Source organism: Danio aesculapii, chromosome 7, assembly GCF_903798145.1.
Source record: "Danio aesculapii chromosome 7, fDanAes4.1, whole genome shotgun sequence".
Classification (NCBI taxonomy): Eukaryota; Metazoa; Chordata; class Actinopteri; order Cypriniformes; family Danionidae; genus Danio; species Danio aesculapii.
Window position 1 is genome coordinate 10,437,642 of NC_079441.1, and position 20,034 is coordinate 10,457,675.

General features: G+C 35.1%; 1 protein-coding gene across 1 annotated transcript in view; it reads right to left on the minus strand.

Annotated features, from left to right (window-relative positions):
• The window catches only part of adamtsl3 (ADAMTS-like 3), a 328,086-nt gene that overhangs the window by 115,736 nt on the left and 192,316 nt on the right, over nucleotides 1–20,034 (minus strand). Inside the window, exons 13-15 of the mRNA XM_056461028.1 lie at nucleotides 18,966–19,170; nucleotides 15,835–15,982; nucleotides 3,086–3,170 (exon numbers count right to left, since the gene is read on the minus strand). Coding sequence (XP_056317003.1) covers nucleotides 3,086–3,170; nucleotides 15,835–15,982; nucleotides 18,966–19,170 — 438 coding nt within the window. The remainder of the gene's footprint in view (nucleotides 1–3,085; nucleotides 3,171–15,834; nucleotides 15,983–18,965; nucleotides 19,171–20,034) is intronic.

Sequence of the window (20,034 nt, forward strand, 5' to 3'; positions counted from 1 at the left end):
TGCGCCACTTTGTGGATAAATGGGTGTGCTGGTCTAAAAAGGAGGTTTATTATGGCGCATTGTTGGCGCGTTGCTATTTTGAAGAACTGAAATAGACTGTGAAATAGACCAGCTAAAACCTGGTCTAAAGTCCAGCGCAGAGCGTGTTAGTTATCCAGCTATGCAGGTCCAAACGCTTACACATTGCTTAATACACACAGGATGTACAGCAATACACAAATATCACGCCTTCTTTAGTTTATTCATGACAGTTTGCATTTGTATAATGCTATTATTAGTATTAGGATTATTTATTATACGCATATTTATATTTGTTTTAGTAAATACAAGTTTAGATTTGTCCACCTGTCGGGTTTTGGAGACGTCTACATCACAATTTGGGGCTTAAGAATAGGACGTGCGTTTGGATATAACTCAGTTTTTACACCACACTTCGTTATTATTGTTCATTTATTTGTTTGCTGAAAATTAGAACTGAATTTAGAAATAGTTTTGAAACAAATCTTTGCGCTTAACATGCTAAATTAAATATGTAGGTTGATGGATGTCTTTAGTGGAGTGCGTACAACACTGTTTCCTCATCCATGAAAGTAAAGGAGTAAAGAGTAAAAGTAAAGAGAAAGTAAAGTGGCCGAATGGAGGAGGCTCGTTCTCATTCTCGTTTTCTCGATAATGAAGCGTTCAGTTTTTCCACTTAAAAAGTCAACCATGTAAATAGCAAATGCGCCATGGTGCCACACAATTGACTCTTAAAGCGAATGGGAGAGGAGACTCTGATTGGTTTAATGCACATTATGCTCAAAACACACACATAACTCATTAACAGAATAAGCACAACCCTGCTGAACCATGCGCTGGGACGCAAAGTGTATTATCTCGTCCTTAAAATAGCAAAAGTGGATTCGGACATGCCCTTAATGCTTTTGCGCCATGCGCTTTAGACTTTGTGCCAAGATCGTTAAAATAGAGCCCTATATCTGAAGTATTTGGAAGTAATTAGCATTTTCCTCCTGTAGAAAAGCATCATAAGAACAATGCTTAGTGGCTCAATGTATTATAACAGTTTTTAAATGACCAAAGAGAATTTAACAATATAGTATACAACCAAGCACATGTGCTCAAAACCCAATTGAGTCGCAGGTAATGAAGTATTAATCGTTTCTCCCTCCCAAAGAAACCTCCATCTAAGCAAAATGCTAGCAGCCGTCTGTATCTCCGCTTACGCCATGCCTCTTTGCCCCTTTTTGGTTACCCGTGCACAAAATGACGAAGATACATTCATTGTAGCTTCATAAAAACATCTTTCAGAAACATATAGGTGAGCTTATGTATACTACTTTCATATTGTTCACAGTCTACGGTATTGATCTGCAATGCAAAGAATGTGGCAAGACTGTCTTGGGATACCTGAGGATTCCTGTTTCAGTGGATTATTGGTTTTAAAAGAGAAATGATTGATTTATGTGTTTATTCAGACACTTGTAGCTAGGCCCAGACAGAATGTGCAGGCTTTTGTTCTGCAATGGCTCCTTGGAAATGTCTGTGGAATGAGGCAGAATGGATTAATGTCTAAATGTGTTAAACTGAACTAAAAGTAGGGTGGCACGGTGGCTCAGTGGTTAGCACAGCAAGAAAGTTGCCGGTTCGAGTCCTGGCTGGGTCAGTTGGCATTTCTATGTGGAGTTTGCATGTTGTCCCCGTGTTGGCGTAGGTCTCATCCAGGTGCTCCAGTTTCCCCCACATTCTGAACAGGTGCTCTATAGGTGAATTCGATTAACTAAAATGGAGGCAGTGTATAAGTGTGTGTGTGTGTGTGTGTGTGTGTGTGTGTGTGTGTGTATGCAAGACTGTATAGGTGTTTCCCAGAACTGGGTTGCGGCTGAAAGGGCATCCGCTGAATAAAATTATATGCTGGAATAGTTGGCGGTTCATTCCGCTGTGGTGACCCCTGATGAAAAAAGGGACCAATTGAAGGAAAATGAATGAATGAATGAAATTGGCCGTGGTGTATGCGTGTGTGTGTGAATGTAAGAGTGTATGGGTGTTTCCCAGTACTGGTTTGTGGCTCAAGGGCCTCCGCTGCATAAAACATTTGTCAGAATAGTTGGCGGTTCATTCTGCTGTGGTGACCCCTGATGAGTAAAGGGACTAAGCCAAAGGAAAATGAATGAATGGATGAAATTGGTGGTAGTTCATGAGTGTGTGTGTGAATGTGAGAGTGTATGGGTGTTTCCCAGTACTGGGTTGCTGCTGGAAGGGCATCCGCTCCATAAAACATATAGTTGGCGGTTGGAATAGTTGGTGGTTCATTCCGCAGCAGCGACTAAGCTGAAGGAAAATGAATGAATGAATGTAACTAAAAGTATAACTCATTCATTCATTCATTTTCTTTTCGGCTTGGTACCTTTATTAATCTGGGGTCGCCACACCGGAATGAACCGTCAACTTATTCAGCACATGTTTTATGCAACGGATGCCCTTACAACTGGGAAACATCAATACACACTTATACACACTCTCACACTGCGGTCAATTTTAGCATGCTCAATTCACCTGTACCACATCTCTTTGGACTTGTGGGGGAAACCGGAGCACCCAGAGGAAACCCACACGAACACGGGGAGAACATGCAAACTCCACAGAGAAATGCCAACTGACCCAGCCGAGGCTTGACCCAGCGACCTTCTTGTAAGTCGAACGTGCTACCCAGTGCGCCACCGTGCTCCCCTAAGTATAACTCATATTAACCAAAATAACAAAACAAACATTTAATAATGTTTATGAGAATCCCAACTCTGTGGAAATTTACAAAACTTTCCAAGGAGGTTTCCCTAATTCTGTGAAGTCTGCTTGTAAATACCTGAACGCTAAAGACGAAGCCAGTATTGAATCCTGGGAAACATTGTCTGTTGGATAAACTCACACAAAGTCTTTGCACAGGTCTATCTCACAGTGAATCTGAGAAGAAGCGATGTGTGATGTCATTCTGCTGTATCACAGACCCCATAAAAGTAAGACTGGGTAAATACAGGTCATTTGTCTAAGAGAAAGACTCAGTGTAAATAGTTATAACTCAATAACTCACGTTGGGTCTTCCAAAGCTACTTTGGTTTCTTCCAGCTCTTGAGCCTGTTTCAACCAGGGCAGCTTGGCTTCCACAGGCTGGTTCTCTGAGAAAGCAACAACAAACAATATTAGTTTAAGGGAAAGTCTAGCACACAAGCATCCAATACACAACTGATCTTTTAATACAGGGATTGAAACCCTAGCCAAGCCTTTCTAAAATTAAGAAGCATTTCTGAAGTTCACAACTGTAAATAATGATACTTGGCTACAAATCAGATGCGATTACTTGAGGGTGGTGTAGAAAAAAATATATTTCAAAGAACTGGGCTGGTAACCAAAAGGTTGTAGGTTCAAATCTTGTAAGCTGTGATCAACAAACCATCACACGCTGTACTCTTGAGAGCGACGCACAAACTCAAGTTACTCCGAGGAGGATTGTCCCTGTATTAAGTGTTCTGTAAACTGTTTTGGATGAAAGTGTCGAATCAGAGATGACAAAAAATTGAAAGTAAGCCAAGTGCGAGATCAGTATCGAGGGACACTCGGGTTTCAGCAGAAACCTTTACTGCTATGAACAAATGTAGTACCATCACTGGGTCACATGTCTTAGTGAAGGCAGTGGTGGACAGTAACTATTTTTATTTCACCACTGTACATGGGAACATATTTTAACTATCTGTATATTATCAGAGTACATTTTTAAGAAACTTTTAATTTCCTTCACTAGATTCCTAAACACAGTATTGTACTTTTTACTCCACTACATTTCCTGAATGCAGCTGAGTAAAACGTTAATTTTATTAAATTAAATTAATTCAAACCAACTCACTAAATCAAATGATTCATTCAGAATCAGCATCTAGTAAACAACTCATTGATTCAAGTGATCTGTTTAGAGCAGGGGTTTCCAAACTCTGTCCTGGAGATTTTAGGTCCACCCCTGGTTTAGATTGAGTCTCCAATGAACAACTCACTTATTTAAATGATCCATTCAGACTGAGTCTCCAATAAACATCTCACTGATTCAAATAATCCACATAGTGTGAGTCTCCGATAAACAACTCACTGATTCAAATGATCTATAAAGAGTGAGTCTCTGGTAAACATTTCACTGATTCAAATGATTAGTCCAGATTGAGTCTCCAGTAAACAACTCACTGATTCAAATGCTCCATTCAAAGTGAGTCTAAAAATAAAAAAACTCAAAATGATCTATTCAGAATGTGTCTCTGGTAAACAACTCACTGATTCAACTGATCCAGTCAGACTGAGTCTCTAGTAAACAACTCACTGGTTCAAATTATCCATTCAAAGTGAGTCTACAAATAAAAAAACTCACTGATTCAAAAGATCTGTTCAGAAAGTGTCTCTGGTACACAACTCACTGATTCAAATGATCCATTCAGACTGAGCCTCCAGTAAACAACTCACTTATTCAAATAATCCACATAATGTGAGTCTCCGATAAACAACTCACTGATTCAAATGATCTGATCTGAGTGAGTCTTCAGGAAAACAACCCATTGATTCAAATGATCCAGTTAGAGTAAGTCCGATAAACAACTCACTAATTCCAATGATCTATTAAGAGTGAGTCTCTGGTAAACATTTCACTGATTCAAATGATTAGTCCAGATTGAGTCTCCAGTAAACAACTCACTGATTCAAATGCTCCATTTAAAGTGAGTCTACAAACAAAAAACTCACTGATTCAAATGATCTGTTCAGAAAGTGTCTTTGGTGAACAACTCACTGATTCAAACGATCAGTTCAGACTGAGTCTCCAGTAACTCACTAAACTCACTATTTCAAATGATCCACATAGTGTGAGTCTCTAGTAAACAACTCAGAGTAAGTCCGATAAACAATACAATTCAAATTATCCATTCAGAGCAAGTCCCATAAACAATTCAATTCAAATGACACATTCAGAGCGAGTCTCCAGTAAACAACTCACTTATTCAAATAATCCACATAGTGTGAGTCTCCGATAAACAACTCACTGATTCAAATGACCTGAACTGAGTGAGTCTTCAGGAAAACAACCCATTGATTCAAATGATCCATTCAGAGTAAGTCGGATAAACAACTCACTAATTCAAATGATCTATTAAGAGTGAGTCTCTGGTAAACAACTCACTGATTCAAACGGTCCATTCAAAGTGAGTCTACAAATAAAAAACTCCCTGATTCAAATGATCTGTTCAGAATGTGTCTCTGGTAAACAACTCACTGATTCAATTGATCCATTCAGACTGGAGTCTCCAGTCAACAATGCATTGATTCAAATGATCCATTAGGACCAAGTCTCCAGTAAACAGCTCACTGATTCTAATGATCCATTCACAGTGAATCTCCAAAATGACAGAGCTAGTTTGAGTCTGACAGAGCACCCCTAACCCCCCCAAAGCCTAAACACAGCTAATAAAGCTTAGCATAAATCTTCATGTGACAATGAAATATTTATGTAAGCAACCTTTTATTGATCTGGAACCGTACTATCACAGCTGTCGATGACTGTGGTATAGCAGTAAAGTCTCACAGTAGAACATGGCTCAGGGTTTGGCTCTTGGGTCGAGGTTTCTGGGTTTCTCTGATGGCAGACAGCCTTATGTTTGGCGTGTGGGAAGGTCTAGATGAAATAGCAGGCAGTGGAGAGTTTTTACAAGCATGTCAGGCTCGAGTTGAGCGTGGACTTGATTGATTTGAAGAGAATTACGGGTGAAAAAGCTCACAGATGTTTGTGATTAAGATTTCTCGAGTTTTGGCATTGATGAGTAGCTGATATTACATCTAAAGACATACACTAACCATTTCAAAAGTTTGAGTTGGTAAGATTGTTCAAAGCTTTTGAAAGTCATTATGTTTTTATATTCATTAGGACTGTGATCAAACATACTGTATAAACTGAAATATTGTGAAATATTATTGCAATTCAATATACACTCACTGGCCACTTTATTAGGTACACCTTAATAGTACTGGGTTGGACCCCCTTTTGCCTTCAGAACCCCCTTAATCCTTCGTGGCATAGATTCAACAAGGTACGGGAAATATTCCTCAGAGATTTTGGTTCATATCGACATAATAGCATCACACAGTTGCTGCAGATTTGTCAGCTGCACATGCATGATGCGAATCTCCCGTTTCACCACATCCCGAAGGTGCTCTACTGGATTGAGTTCTGGTGACTGTGGTGGCCATTTGAGTACAGGGAACTCATTGTCATGTTCAAGAAACCAGTCTGAGATGATTTGCGCTTTATGACATGGTGCGTTATCCTGCTGGAAGTAGCCATCTGACACTGTGGTCATGGACATGGTTAGCAAAGCGTACCAAGAAAATATCCCCCATACCATTACGCCACCAGCAGCAGCCTGAATTGTTAAAACAAGGCAGGATGTATCCATGCTTTCATGTTGTTTCCTGTCATGCTTGGTCCATATTCTGTCTCTGTCGAGATTTGTCTTTTAACAGTATTTCTCTAAATTATAAATCTTTTGTAGAGAGAGAGTGTGTGTGTTTGTGTGATTTATAATAGAGTTAAATAAAAAATAAAATAAAATAAAATAAAATAAAATAAAATAAAATAAAATAAAATAAAATAAAATAAAATAAAATAAAATAAAATAAAATAAAATAAAAAAATGACAGTGTGCCCAACATATATGAGTACACCTCTCACAAATCTCTCTTTTAAATTAATATTTTCTTTAGAAAGCTTTACAATAATATATTTGTGCATTTACATTAAATTTGTCAGTACTGAAGCCAAATCTGGAGCTTATCTAACAAAATAACAGTGATAACTATCCAAAATTAGTACACCCGTTTATGTTAGAGAAAAATATTAAATGGAAAATTAAAAAAGAGCAAAATTCAAGAGAAACAAAGAAACCTATTAAATTTTGTTAAAATTTTGTAGTTTGTAATTTTTACCCCCAATATTTCGCATGAATTTAAATGTATTATCTTTCTATTTCTAAAGATGTTCAGTGGCTAAAATATTATTTTAATAAATATATCTGTTTATTAAATCAGTTTTTTTTTCAAATGCACCAAAATATTTGATATTTATTCATTCATTTATTCACTGATAAATGAAATAAAATATTCATTCATTCATTTTCTTTTTGGCTTACTCCCTTTATTAATCTGGGATCGCCACAGCAGAATGAATTGCCCATTCATCCAGCACATGTTTTACGCAGCGGATGCCCGTCCAGCAGATATGTGGTTCAGGTGAATTGGGTAAGCTAAAGTTGTCCGTAGTGTACGAGTGTGAATGAGCGTGTATGAGTGTTTCCCAGAGATGGGTTGCAGCTGGAAGGGCATCCACTGCGTAGAACATGTGCTGGATAAGTTGGCTGTTTATTCCACTGTGGCGACCCTGGATTAATAAAGGGACTAAGCTGAAAATAAAATAAAAAAAGACAATTGAACTCTCGATAATCTTCAGGATGCTCTTTGGGTTCTATTATGACCGAATTTTTCATTTTTGGGGTGAACTTTTCCTTCAATGAAAATATGTAGGATTAATGCAAAGCCTGCAAATGTAAAACACGTGTGAGGAGGAAAGTGTTGGATGTCTAAATGACAAACACCTCCTGTTATGTGGCAAAATTGTGCCTGAACTCACTTGTCTTCTTTCTTGGATAAGGGAGTTTGATTCATGAGCAGACGGGACTATGTTTGGCATGACTTGGCATGAACAAAAAGAACATTTTATTCATGTTCTCAGACAAATCACTTGAAGTAATTACACATGAAAAGTGTGTCTTGCCAAAAAGACGTAACATGTTTAAGCAGGAAAAGATGCAGTCACGCGGAGAGACCCAGAGAAATATGATATTGAAAAGATGTTGCGTTATCTTGTTTTAATGTGTAATGTTTCTCTTAAAATTTAACAAAAAAAGAAACTAAATTAATTTAAATATTAAAAACTAAATTAAAACTAATTATACATCATCAAAATAAAATAAAATATTGTGTATCACCAACATTTGATTAGAACAAGAGTATAAAATAAATAAATAAATAAACAAACATAACAAAATACAAAATATAAAACAAAATAAGACATACAATAAATAATTAAATAAATAAACATAACAAAATATATATAAAACAAAATAAGACATACAATAAAATACAAGCAAATAAATGAATAAATAAAACAAAAATAAATAAATAAGTAAATAAATAAATAAACAAACAAACATAACAAAATACAAAATATAAAACAAAATAAGACATACAATAAATAAATAAATAAACATAACAAAATATATATAAAACAAAATAAGACATACAATAAAATACAAGCAAATAAATGAATAAATAAAGCAAAAATAAATAAATAAATAAATAAAACAAAATTAAATAAAAAACAAACAAACATAGCCATAATAAAATTAAATAAAAAAAATGCAAAGTATAAATCAAAAGTAAGACATACAACAAATAAACATAACACAAAACAAAATATATAAAACAGACATACAATAAAAATAAACAAACAAACAAACAAACAAACAAACAAATAAAAATAAATGAATGAATAAAAATAAATGGATACATAAATAAAATAAAATAAATAAATACATAAACATAACAAAAATAAAAAACAAATACATACAATAAAAACAAACAAATAAAAAAAAAATCATAAACATAAATAAATAAATTAAATTAACTAAGTAAAATAAATTAATTAATTAATTAATGTATTTAAAATGAAAAAAGAAATGACAAGAAATAACAAAATAATGTAAAAGAATAAAAATACATCAAAAAGTACCAATTAAATTAAAGTACAAAGTTAGGAGTAATGCAATTATTTTCACTTTGGAATACTGTGATTTGACATCAACTGTATTTGCAACAGTACTATTACATGGATTTATAAATATGAATGTATTAGAATAGTTTATTTAATAAAATTGGTGTTAAATATAAATATACAATGCCAAGGGTGTAAGAATATTTACCAATCACTGACTAAACAGAACATTTTGTTGAAAACTCCAATATACAGTAGCAAACTGTCTGCATTTAATTATTCTAAATATTTTCAATTGTGCTAATTATTCATCTACACTATTTAATTTCACTGGTGGTTATCAGGAGCAACCGAGATCATAATGAGATATCGAAAGAGATTTAATTTGTCATGTTAATATTGCAAACTGAAAATCTGTTCAAACACAAGCAAACAAACAAACAGATCCACTGGGAAAACAATGTTTAGAGAGGGAGAATCTCAGCTATTAATGAACTCCACAGCTCGAAATACAGCAAGAGACTCAGAGGCTAAGCTCAGACGGTCTGTCTGCAGTTATGGAGATTTTCTGATTTTGTCTATCTTTATATCTGTCTATCTTTCTGTCTATATTTCTGTCTGTCTGTCTGTCCATCTATCTATATGTATGTCTATCTTTCTGTCTTTATGTCTGTCTATCTGGAAAGTATTCACAGCGCTTCATTTTTCCACATGTTTTTATGTTACAGCCTTATTCCAAAATGGATTAAACTCATTTATTTCCTTAAAATTCTCCACACAATACCTCATAATGACAATGTGAAAAAAGATTTCTTGAAATTGTTGCAAATTTATTAAAAATAAAAAACCTGAAAAATCACATGTACATAAGTATTCACAGCCTTTGCTCAATACTTTGTTGATGCACCTTTGCAATTACAGCCTCAAGTCTTTTTGAATATGATGCCACAAGCTTGGCACACCTGTCTTTGGGAATTTTTGCCTGTTCCTCTTTGCAGTACCTCTCAAGCTCTATCAGGTTGGATGGGAAGCGATGGTATACAGCCATTTTCAGATCTCTCCAGAGATGTTCATTAGGATTAGTGTCTGGGCTCTGGCTGGGCCACTCAAGGACATTCACCGAGTTGTTGCGAAGTCACTTCATTGATATTTTGGCGGTGTGCTTTGGGTCATTGTCCTACAGGAAGATGAAGCATCGCCCCAGTCTGAGGTCAAGAGCACTCTGAAGCAGGTTTTCATTCAGGATGTCTCTGTACATTGCTGCATTCATCTTTCCCTCTATCCTGACTAGTCTTCCAGTTCCTGCTGCTGAAAAACATCCCCACAGCATGATGCTGCCACCACCATGCTTCACTGTAGGGATGGTATTGGCCTGGTGATGAGCGGTGCCTGGTTTTCTCCAAACGTAACACCTGGCATTTACTCCAAAGAGTTCAATTTTGGTCTCATCAGACCAGAGAATTTTGTTTCTTATGGTCTGAGAGTCCTTCAGATGCCTTTTGGCAAATTCCAGGCGGGGAGTAGCTTCCATCTGGCCACTCTACCATATAGGCCTGATTGGTGGATTGCTGCACAGATGCTTGTCCTTCTGTAAGGTTCCCCTCTCTCCACAGAAGAACGCTGGAGCTCAGACAGAGTGACCATCGGGTTATTGATCACCTCCCTGACTAAGGCCCTTCTTCCCCGATCACTCAGCTTAGATGGCCGGCCAGCACTAGGAAGAGTCCTGGTGGTTCCAAACATCTTCCACTTATGGATGATGGAGGCCACTGTGCTCATTGGAACTTTCAGAGCAGCAGAAATCTTTCTGAAACCTTCCCCAGCCTTGTGCCTCGAGACAATCCTGTCTCGGAGGTCTACAGACAATTCCTTTGTCTTCATGCTTGGTTTGTGCTTTGACACTGTCAACCCTGGGACCTTTTATATAGACAGGTGTATGTCTTTTCAAATCATGTTCAATCAACTGAATTTACTACAGGTGAACTCCAATTAAGCTGCTGAAACATCTCAAGAATAATCAGTGGAAACAGAATTTGCCTGAGCTCAATTTAGAGCTTCACGGCAAGGCTGTGAATACTTATGCACATGTGATTTTTCAGGTTTTTTATTTTTAATAAATTTGCAACAATTTCAAGAAATCTTTTTTCACATTGTCATTATGGGGTATTGTGTGGAGAATGTTGAGGAAATAAATTAATTTAATCCATTTTGGAATAAGGCTGTAACATAAAAAAATGGGGAAAAACTGATCCGTTATGAATACTTTCCAGATGCAATGTACACCTGTCTATCTTTCTATCTGTCTGTTGGGACATCTGTCTCTCTGTCTGTCTGTCTGTCTGTCTGTCTGTCTGTTTCTACATCTGTCTGTCTTTTTGTGTTTCTGTCTGTCTGTCTGTCTGTCTGTCTGTCTGTCCGTCCGTCCGTCCGTCCGTCTATCCGTCCGTCTATCCGTCCGTCTATCCGTCTGTCTGTCTATCCATTCATTTGTCAATCTGTCTGTCTCACCTCACTCTCCTGTCTGACAGCTGCAGACTAACGGACAACACTTTGGCTGCTTCCCTACATCTGCAGCTTCTCTATCCTCACAAATCGGCATTCTGGAAGACTCTACAATCATTCAAATAATAAACAAATAATTGGTGCAACTTTAACCCACATTTCCATACATTTATATTAGGGCAGAAACATCTACTCAGTTAAAAACATCCATGTAGTCCCAACACAACATAATTAAGTGAACTTTTTAATGTTAATGATTGCGTTGTTTCTGCTCATTTGAACCAAGTAATTTATATAAGCACCAAAAAACTTTGTTGAGTGCAGAAAGAGAATTAATGTGGGTCATTTAAATATGAATTCCATTAATAATATATGCTTCTTTTAAATAAATCACCATCTTTTTAGAGCAGATTTTTTTATAATATTTTATGTGCTGCTGCAAAATGTACAGTAGGTCCTTTAAAAGCAGCATAAGTCTAGATAATAGTTTTGGAACAGAGAGTTTAAATGTAAATGATTTGCTGTAATATATCTTCTGAAAGCATTTTAATGAAATCAGTGTTTTAAAACCTTCTCTTTTTTTCTTAAGTGGAGCCTGACAGCGGCTGCTCACTTTATCAGTAGCTTTGGCGCCCGTTTACTTTCCCATTAATTAAACTCTTGAGATAAAAAAAGGTAAAAAAAGGAGTTCGTGGTTGTGCTACAACGCACACGGTTTCTCAAAATAAAATAAAATAAAATAAAATAAAATAAAATAAAATAAAATAAAATAAAATAAAATAAAATAAAATAAAATAAAATAAAATAAAATAAAATTAAATTAAATTAAATTAAATAAATTTAAATAAATTTAAATAAAGAAAAATAAAATGACCTGAAAAAACATTGATCTTTCAAAAATAAACAAAATAAAGACAAAAAATGTTTTTTTAAAACTATTAAATAAATGCATTCTTTTTAAATTAAAATAAACAAATTTAACATTTACACTAAAATAAATAAATAACTAAATAAATGAAATAAAATAAATATCTATTGACATTTACACACAAAAATATAAAACTAAATGACATGAAAAAAAATTGTTTTCATTTAATTTTAATAAAGTAAAACAAAAATAAACAAAATAAAGACTAAATAAGTTTAAAATAAAAACAAAATATTAAATACATTCTTTTAAAATTAAATAAGATTAAATAACAAAATAAGATATAAATAATAAAATCTATTAATATTTACACACAAAAATAAAAAAAAATAAAAAAAATAAAATAAATATCTGTTGACATTTGCACACAAAAAATATAAAAATAAAATGACATAAAATAAAAACAAATAAACAAAATGAAGAGAAAATAAGTTTAAAATAAAAATTAAATATTGAATACATTCTTTTTAAATTAAAGTAGATTAAATAATAAAATAAGATGAAAATAATCAAATCTAGTAACATTTACACACAAAAATAAAAAAATAAAAAATAAAAAAATATATTTAAAATTTAATTTAATTTTAATAAAATAAAATAAATAAATAAACAAAATAAAGACTAAATAAGTTTAAAATGTGGTATATGTGGAGCTAGTGTTTCTTCCCATCCCTGTAAACTTCCTGTGAATGGTTAATGTGACTTTTTCAATTTTATATGGTTCCAATCGATGCTGTAATGTAATTAAAACACAATCAGTTAAATAGACTTCAGCATTCTTTAGTTGCTGAAGCATAAACTGAGGTGAAAAGCCATTTACACGCAAGCGCCCGTCAGGATCAGAAGGCCAGCGCAGAAACGGCATTGGAAATACTGGAGTAAAATAAATTTTAATATGTAAAGACATGGTGCAGAAAAATGCTTTGATTTTTAAAGACCTGATTTTGTACAGTTCACCAGAAGCATTTGACCCAGGTTACAGACAAATTAAAAGTTCTTCTGCATGCTTCTGCATATACCCTCATTCCATTTAAATTAAATTAGATTAAATAACAAAATATGACGTAAATAAAACAATTTATTAACATTTACACATAAAAAATAAATAATAAAAAGTAAAAAATAAAATGACATGAAGATATCTGACACTTAAAATTAATAAAATAAAGTTTAAAAAATTTAAAATTCCTACATAGAAAAAAAAAAAAAAAATTAATTAATTAATATAAATAAATAAAAATAAAATAATATATATATATATATATATATATATATATATATATATATATATATATATATATATATATATATATATATAAATTAATTAATAAATAAATTAATAAATAAATAAAACAATAAGTTAATTCATTAAAAATCAGTCCAAGGCACTCGAAAAAGGGTGCCTTGGAGTGATTTTTGATCAATATTTTGTTTTCTTTTTGTTTTCTTTTTTTTTTTTTTGCTGTTTATTCTGATGAATCCCTTGCCCAAAGAGCACTGACACATTATTTAAGCTCGCCCTGAGCACTTTGTGTTTGATTTTAAAATTAAATCAAATTAAATTAAATTAAAATTAAATTAAATTAAATTAAATTAAATCAAATCAAATCAAATCAAATCAACTCAACTCAACTCAACTCAACTCAACTCAACTCAAATCAAATTAAATTAAAAATGTAAAAAGAAAACAAAATGAATTCAATAAAATGACTTTAAGAAATGTGATGTTTCAAATAATGAAAGTTACATTTAAATAATGACAAAAAGAAATGAAATATAAACAGCAGCATAATTGCATCGAACATTTCTCGCAACAGCGACTGTACATTAAAATGCTTTTCTTCCATAAAAGCCTTCTAAAAGTGCATGAATCGCATCAGTGTTTCAATGCTCATTTATTATAATGATGAAGCTCAACAGTGGCTGCTCACTTTACCAGCGGCCTTGGCTCCACTTTTATTTATTAAACTCCTCTGATAAAAGTTCAAAGCCTTGGAAGAAAGCACACCAGCTATGATAAATCACAACATTACACTGCTTGATTAAAAACTCTCTCACACACATACACACAAACTTAAGCAAGAAGGCAGCATTTAATGTATATTTCATAAAGAAAAGAACAGTAAGAACGGTCTAATAAATCTGATGGAATACAAAATGAATTCTACTGAGCAATCCAATTAACAGTTTACTATTTTACTCTATATTTGTGTGTTGTGTCTTTTTAAAGAATAAATTACCCCAAAATAAAATTTCCTGATTATTTACCGCAGACGTTTTCTTCTTCGGCTAATAGGAAATTGAAAATTTCATTGTAAGTTACTAGTTGCTTTGATTGTATCAAACTTTTTTCTTTTTGTTATAAATTTTGTTAACAATTTTTTTTTTTAAATATGCAATAATTTTTTTTTTCAAATAAATTTGAAAAAAAAAGTAAAGTTTTTATAAAAATCTAAAGTTTTTAGAAAATAAATTCAAGTCATTTTAATTCAATTCAATTCACCTTTATTTGTATAGCGCTTATACAATGTAGATTGTATGAAAGCAGCTTCACATAAAAGGTAACAGTAAATAGGAACAGTGTAGTTCAGTTTGTAGTGTTTAAGTTCAGTTCAGTACTTTAAGTATTTTAAGTGTTGGGTAAGTTACTTTAAGAAAGTAATAGACTACAAATTACTGACTACTATTGTAATCTGATTACATTACTAATTACTTCATGTAAAAAGTAATCAGATTACTAATTATTTACTTTTATGTTATTTTTAAAACATAAAATATTCCTATAAAAATACAAATTAACCTGCAGCTCTTTCAGTAATTAAATATTCACTGAAAGGCATTACAATGGCTTGATCACAGTGGCTTGACATACTCAAAAGTATTCCCGAATAGAGAAAGGAGACGTATGTCTGGAAGACACTAAGGGAGATCGCTAGACAACCAATCAATTTGAAGAGTAAGAAAACAGCTGGAGACTCAGCTGCTGTGGCATCTGAGACACACGTTTCTGTTCCCTATTTGGGGAACGAGGGTTAGGTTCGTAACCGAGATGTTTCCCTTCCTGGGAACTCTGACGTGTGTCTGGAACCAACTCTGGTCATTTTTAAAAAGATAAAATGATGCACTTTTCAGCTACACATGATCACATTGGTCCAGCATTGCTATTAGCAGGTTCAGAAAATGCTAACAATTCAATTAATAAATGACAAAATAATTTTTAAATAAAAAAAAACCTCTAAAATGGGAAAATGCCTATTTTTTTCAGTAAAAAATTATGATGAAAAAACGTAATCAATCAATAATTACATAAAATTTTAATAAAATGAAAAAAAAACTTTTTTAATCTATTAATAATTTTAATAAATACACACAAAAAAATTATAAAATAAAATATCAAATAAAATGTTTAGAAAATTACATTTAAATAAAAACTAAAATAAGTGAAATACAATTTCATTTTTAAGTCATTTTAGGAAGATGATAATGATGCATTTTTCAATTCTATGTGTTCATACGTAGCCATTGCTCTTGACGGTGTATTGATGTGGTGTTTTACCTCGTGGTTTGTGGCAGGCGATGGGGACGAGGCAGTCCTCTTTGATATGAGGTTTGAGGTGAGGATTGCAGCCGCCGGCGTGTTGACCATTATAATCCACACACAGAACAACTCTGTAGCGCAAACCTGGACCACAGGTGACCGTGCACTGGATAACACACACACACAAATACAGTATACATGTGGCCAATGCAGCAGTAAGAGCAGAGTGTGAAGGTTTAATTGGCAGAGAAATAGCATGTTTTTTTTTCTTGTTGTATGTGGGTGTGTTTCCATCAAACAAGCAAATCTTTAAGGTTATAGTAGACAACTAATGTCTAGTAGTTCACTAAGATGACCTCATAGAACTATAGGGGTTTAAACAAAATTACAAATGTTAAGCAAGTGATGAACAGGATAAAATTCTTACAATCAAAAATTATTTTCTTGCAAGAAACTCATCTATTGAGTGGGGATATTTCTGAAATATGAAAAAGATGGCGGGGTCAGATGCTGTCTGCCCCCTATACCACCCATAAAGACAAAGGAATTGTCTGTAGACCTCCGAGACAGGATTGTCTCGAGGCACAAGGCTGGGGAAGGTTACAGAAAAAAATCTGCTGCTCTGAAAGTTCCAATGAGCACAGTGGCCTCCATCATCTGTAAGTAGAAGATATTTGGAACCACCAGGACTCTTCCTAGAGCTGGCCGGCCATCTAAGCTGAGTGATCGGGGGAGAAGGGCCTTAGTCAGGGAGGTGATCAATAACCCGATGGTCACTCTATCTGAGCTCCAGCATTCTTCTGTGGAGAGAGGAGAACCTTACAGAAGGACAACCATCTGTGCAGTACTCCACCAATCAGACCTGTATGGTAGAGTGGCCAGACAGAAGCCACTCCCCACCTGGAATTTGCCAAATGGCATCTGAAGGACTCTCAGACCATAAGAAACAAAATTCTCTGGTCTGATGAGACCAAAATTGAACTCTTTGGAGTGAATGCCAGGTGTTTGGAAAAAAACAGGCACCGCTCATCACCAGGCCAATACCATCCCTACAGTGAAGCATGGTGGTGGCAGCATCATACTGTGGGGATGTTTTTCAGCAGCAGGAACTGGAAGACTAGTCAGGATAGAGGGAAAGATGAAGGCAGCAATGTACAGAGACATCCTGAATGAAAACCTGCTTCAGAGTGCTCTTGACCTCAGACTGGGGCGACGGTTCATCTTCTAGCAGGACAATGACCCAAAGCACACCGCCAAAATATCAATGGAATGGCTTCACAACAACTTGGTGAATGTCCTTGAGTGGCCCAGTCAGAGCCCAGACCCTAATCCTATTGAACATCTCTGGAGAGATCTAAAAATGGCTGTACACCGTCGCTTCCCATCCAACCTGATAGAGCTTGAGAGGTACTGCAAAGAGGAATGGGCAAAAATTCCCAAAGACAGGTGTGCCAAGCTTGTGGCATCATATTCAAAAAGACTTGAGGCTGTAATCGCTGCCAAAGGTGCATCAACAAAGTATTAAGCAAAGGCTGTGAATACTTCTGTACATGTGATTTTTATTTTTAATAATTTAGCAACAATTAAATAATTTCAGCAACTCTTTTTTCACATTGTCATTATGGGGTGTTGTGTGTATAATTTTAAAGAAATAAATTAATTTAATCCATTTTGGTATAAGGCTGTAACATAAAAAAACATGTGGAAAAAGTGAAGCGCTGTGAATACTTTCTGGATGCACTGTATATAATTGCTGGTGCTTTTAATGGCATGTTAGACCCAGCAAGAGGTCGTCAGGTTCAGATAATACTCACATTAGATCGAGAAAGACAAAAAATCGTTTTATTAAAGAATTAAATTTGTTGTATATATAGTAACATAGTAAACCAAATGAAGTAGAATACTCTTGTTATTCCAGCACTTCTCAAACTTACTTTCGTATAGACTATTTTTTGGTTTCAGCAGAACTCGTTTCAAACAACTGATGACTGTAATTATCGTAGTATAGTAGTATCAGACAATGCAGCTATATCACTCACTTACACAGATAATAAACTAGTGATACTCCAAAATGGTGCCTTCAACCAGGATGGCTAACAGACCCCACATTTCTAGATTTTTTTTGATAAACAAATTGACTTGTATTTTGCATGTAATGCTTCTCAAACAGAGTAAAAGCACACAATTTTGCTTAAAATATTGCAATGTACACAACATTAGGGGTGACATATCAGAGTTCAAATTTGGACAAATCATTGTTAGTGCACGTCTCACTGGCGCATCTGTGACCAAGGCAGCAAGTCTTTATGATGTAACAAGAGCCACGGTATCTAGAGTAATATCCACCATGATGGACAAGCCAAATCCAGCTGTTGATGCAAGAGGAAGCTTTCTGAAAGGGATATCTGGGTGCTAAACGTAAGTTTCAATAGTGCCAGCAGAGAAAAATTGGGCTGTGGACAATGTTAATCATGTATTGTTCTCTTATTAGTCCACCCTCACTGTCTTTTCCACATCCGGGAGAGTTACATTGTGGAGAAGCCCCAAAGAAGTGTACCATGCAGACTGTTGCATGCTCAGAGTAAAGCATGGGGGTGAATCAGTGATGGTTATATTAGGCTGCAATATCACGGTATTCTTGAGGCCCAATACTTGTGCTAGATGGGCCCTGGGTCACTGCCAAAGACTACCGAACCATTCTGGAGAACCATGTGCACCCAAAGGGTCAAACATGGTATCCTGAAGGCGGTGTCGTGTATCAGGAGGATAATGCACCAATACACAAAGCAAGACTGGTGACAGAATGGGTTGATGAGCATGAAAAGGAAGTTGAACATCTCCTGTGGCCTGCACAGTTACCAGACCTAAATATTATTGAGCCACTTCGGGGTGTTTTGGAGGAGCGAGTCAGGAAACCTTTTCCTCTACCAGCATCCCGTAATGGCTCTAAATCTCTCTGGTCACTGTGCGAGACTTGTGTCTGTCACTCCCAAGATGAACTGATGTTGTATAGGATGCAAAAGTAGGGCCTAAACCATACTAATGAATTATTGTGGTCTAAAATCAGCCATTTCAGTCTCATTGTCCAACCCCTGTACATTCTCTGACTTTCAATGTCTGTAATCGAAAACAAAAAACCCTGCACTAACCTGAGACCACTCCATGGCCATCCACTGCGGACAGTCGAAGGTGTTGCAGCTCTGTTTGCTGATTGGTCGAGGTGAATGTGTGCACTTCCAGTCCTCCACCTGCACGATCTGACCATGAACATCCTCCTCCACACACACAATACTCCTCTCCTGAGATCCTCCTCCGCACGACACCGAGCACGACGTCCACGGGTTCTGCTCCCACCTGAACCAAGAGGACACAACACCTGATCACATTACTGGATCAATGCTAGCTTACATACAGGCTCTCAACAACCTGGAAAAGCAGCCAAAGTTCATTCATTTCCCTTCAGCTTAGTCCCTTATTTATCAGGGGTTGCCACAGTGGAATGAACCACCAACTATTCCGGCGTATGCATGTATGTATGTATGTATGTATGTATGTATGTATGTATGTATGTATGTATATGCATATATCTCCCCATGTTGGCGTCAGTTTCCTCCTGGTGCTCCAGTTTCCCCCACAGTTCAAAGACATGAGTATGAGTGTGTGTGTGTGTGTGTGTGTGTGTGTGTGTGTGTGTGCGTGTGTGTGTGTGTGTGTGTGTGTGTGTGTGTGTGCGTGTGTGTGTGTGTGTGTGTTCCTAAGCCGAAGGAAAATTAATGAATGCATGAACTCCATGACAGTACAACAATATTCTAAAGAATTACATTTTTGCAACTACGAGTGATTATTATTTGTATTTACTTCAGGTTCTTCTACTCACCAGAGGTGAGGTGAGGCTTGACCAATCAGTTATTAAAGTAATATTTGAAGTAATAGGTGATGTCCATACTATTTGAAGTCATAAGTCAAATAATATGGACATATTTTTTACCAATTGATTCATTTGATTTGATCAAATAATATGTGATGTCACTTATTATTTGAAGCAATATGTGATGCACAGCTGCATTTTCAGCATTATTAGTTGATTTTTTTTGCTTGTGGAAAAAATGTATATGTAAATGAATAGGAAAGCATTTATTTAAAAAAATGTTCTGTAACATTGAAAATGTCTTTTGTCTGACATGTCAAATAAATGAAATAAATTTGAAATATCTTTTA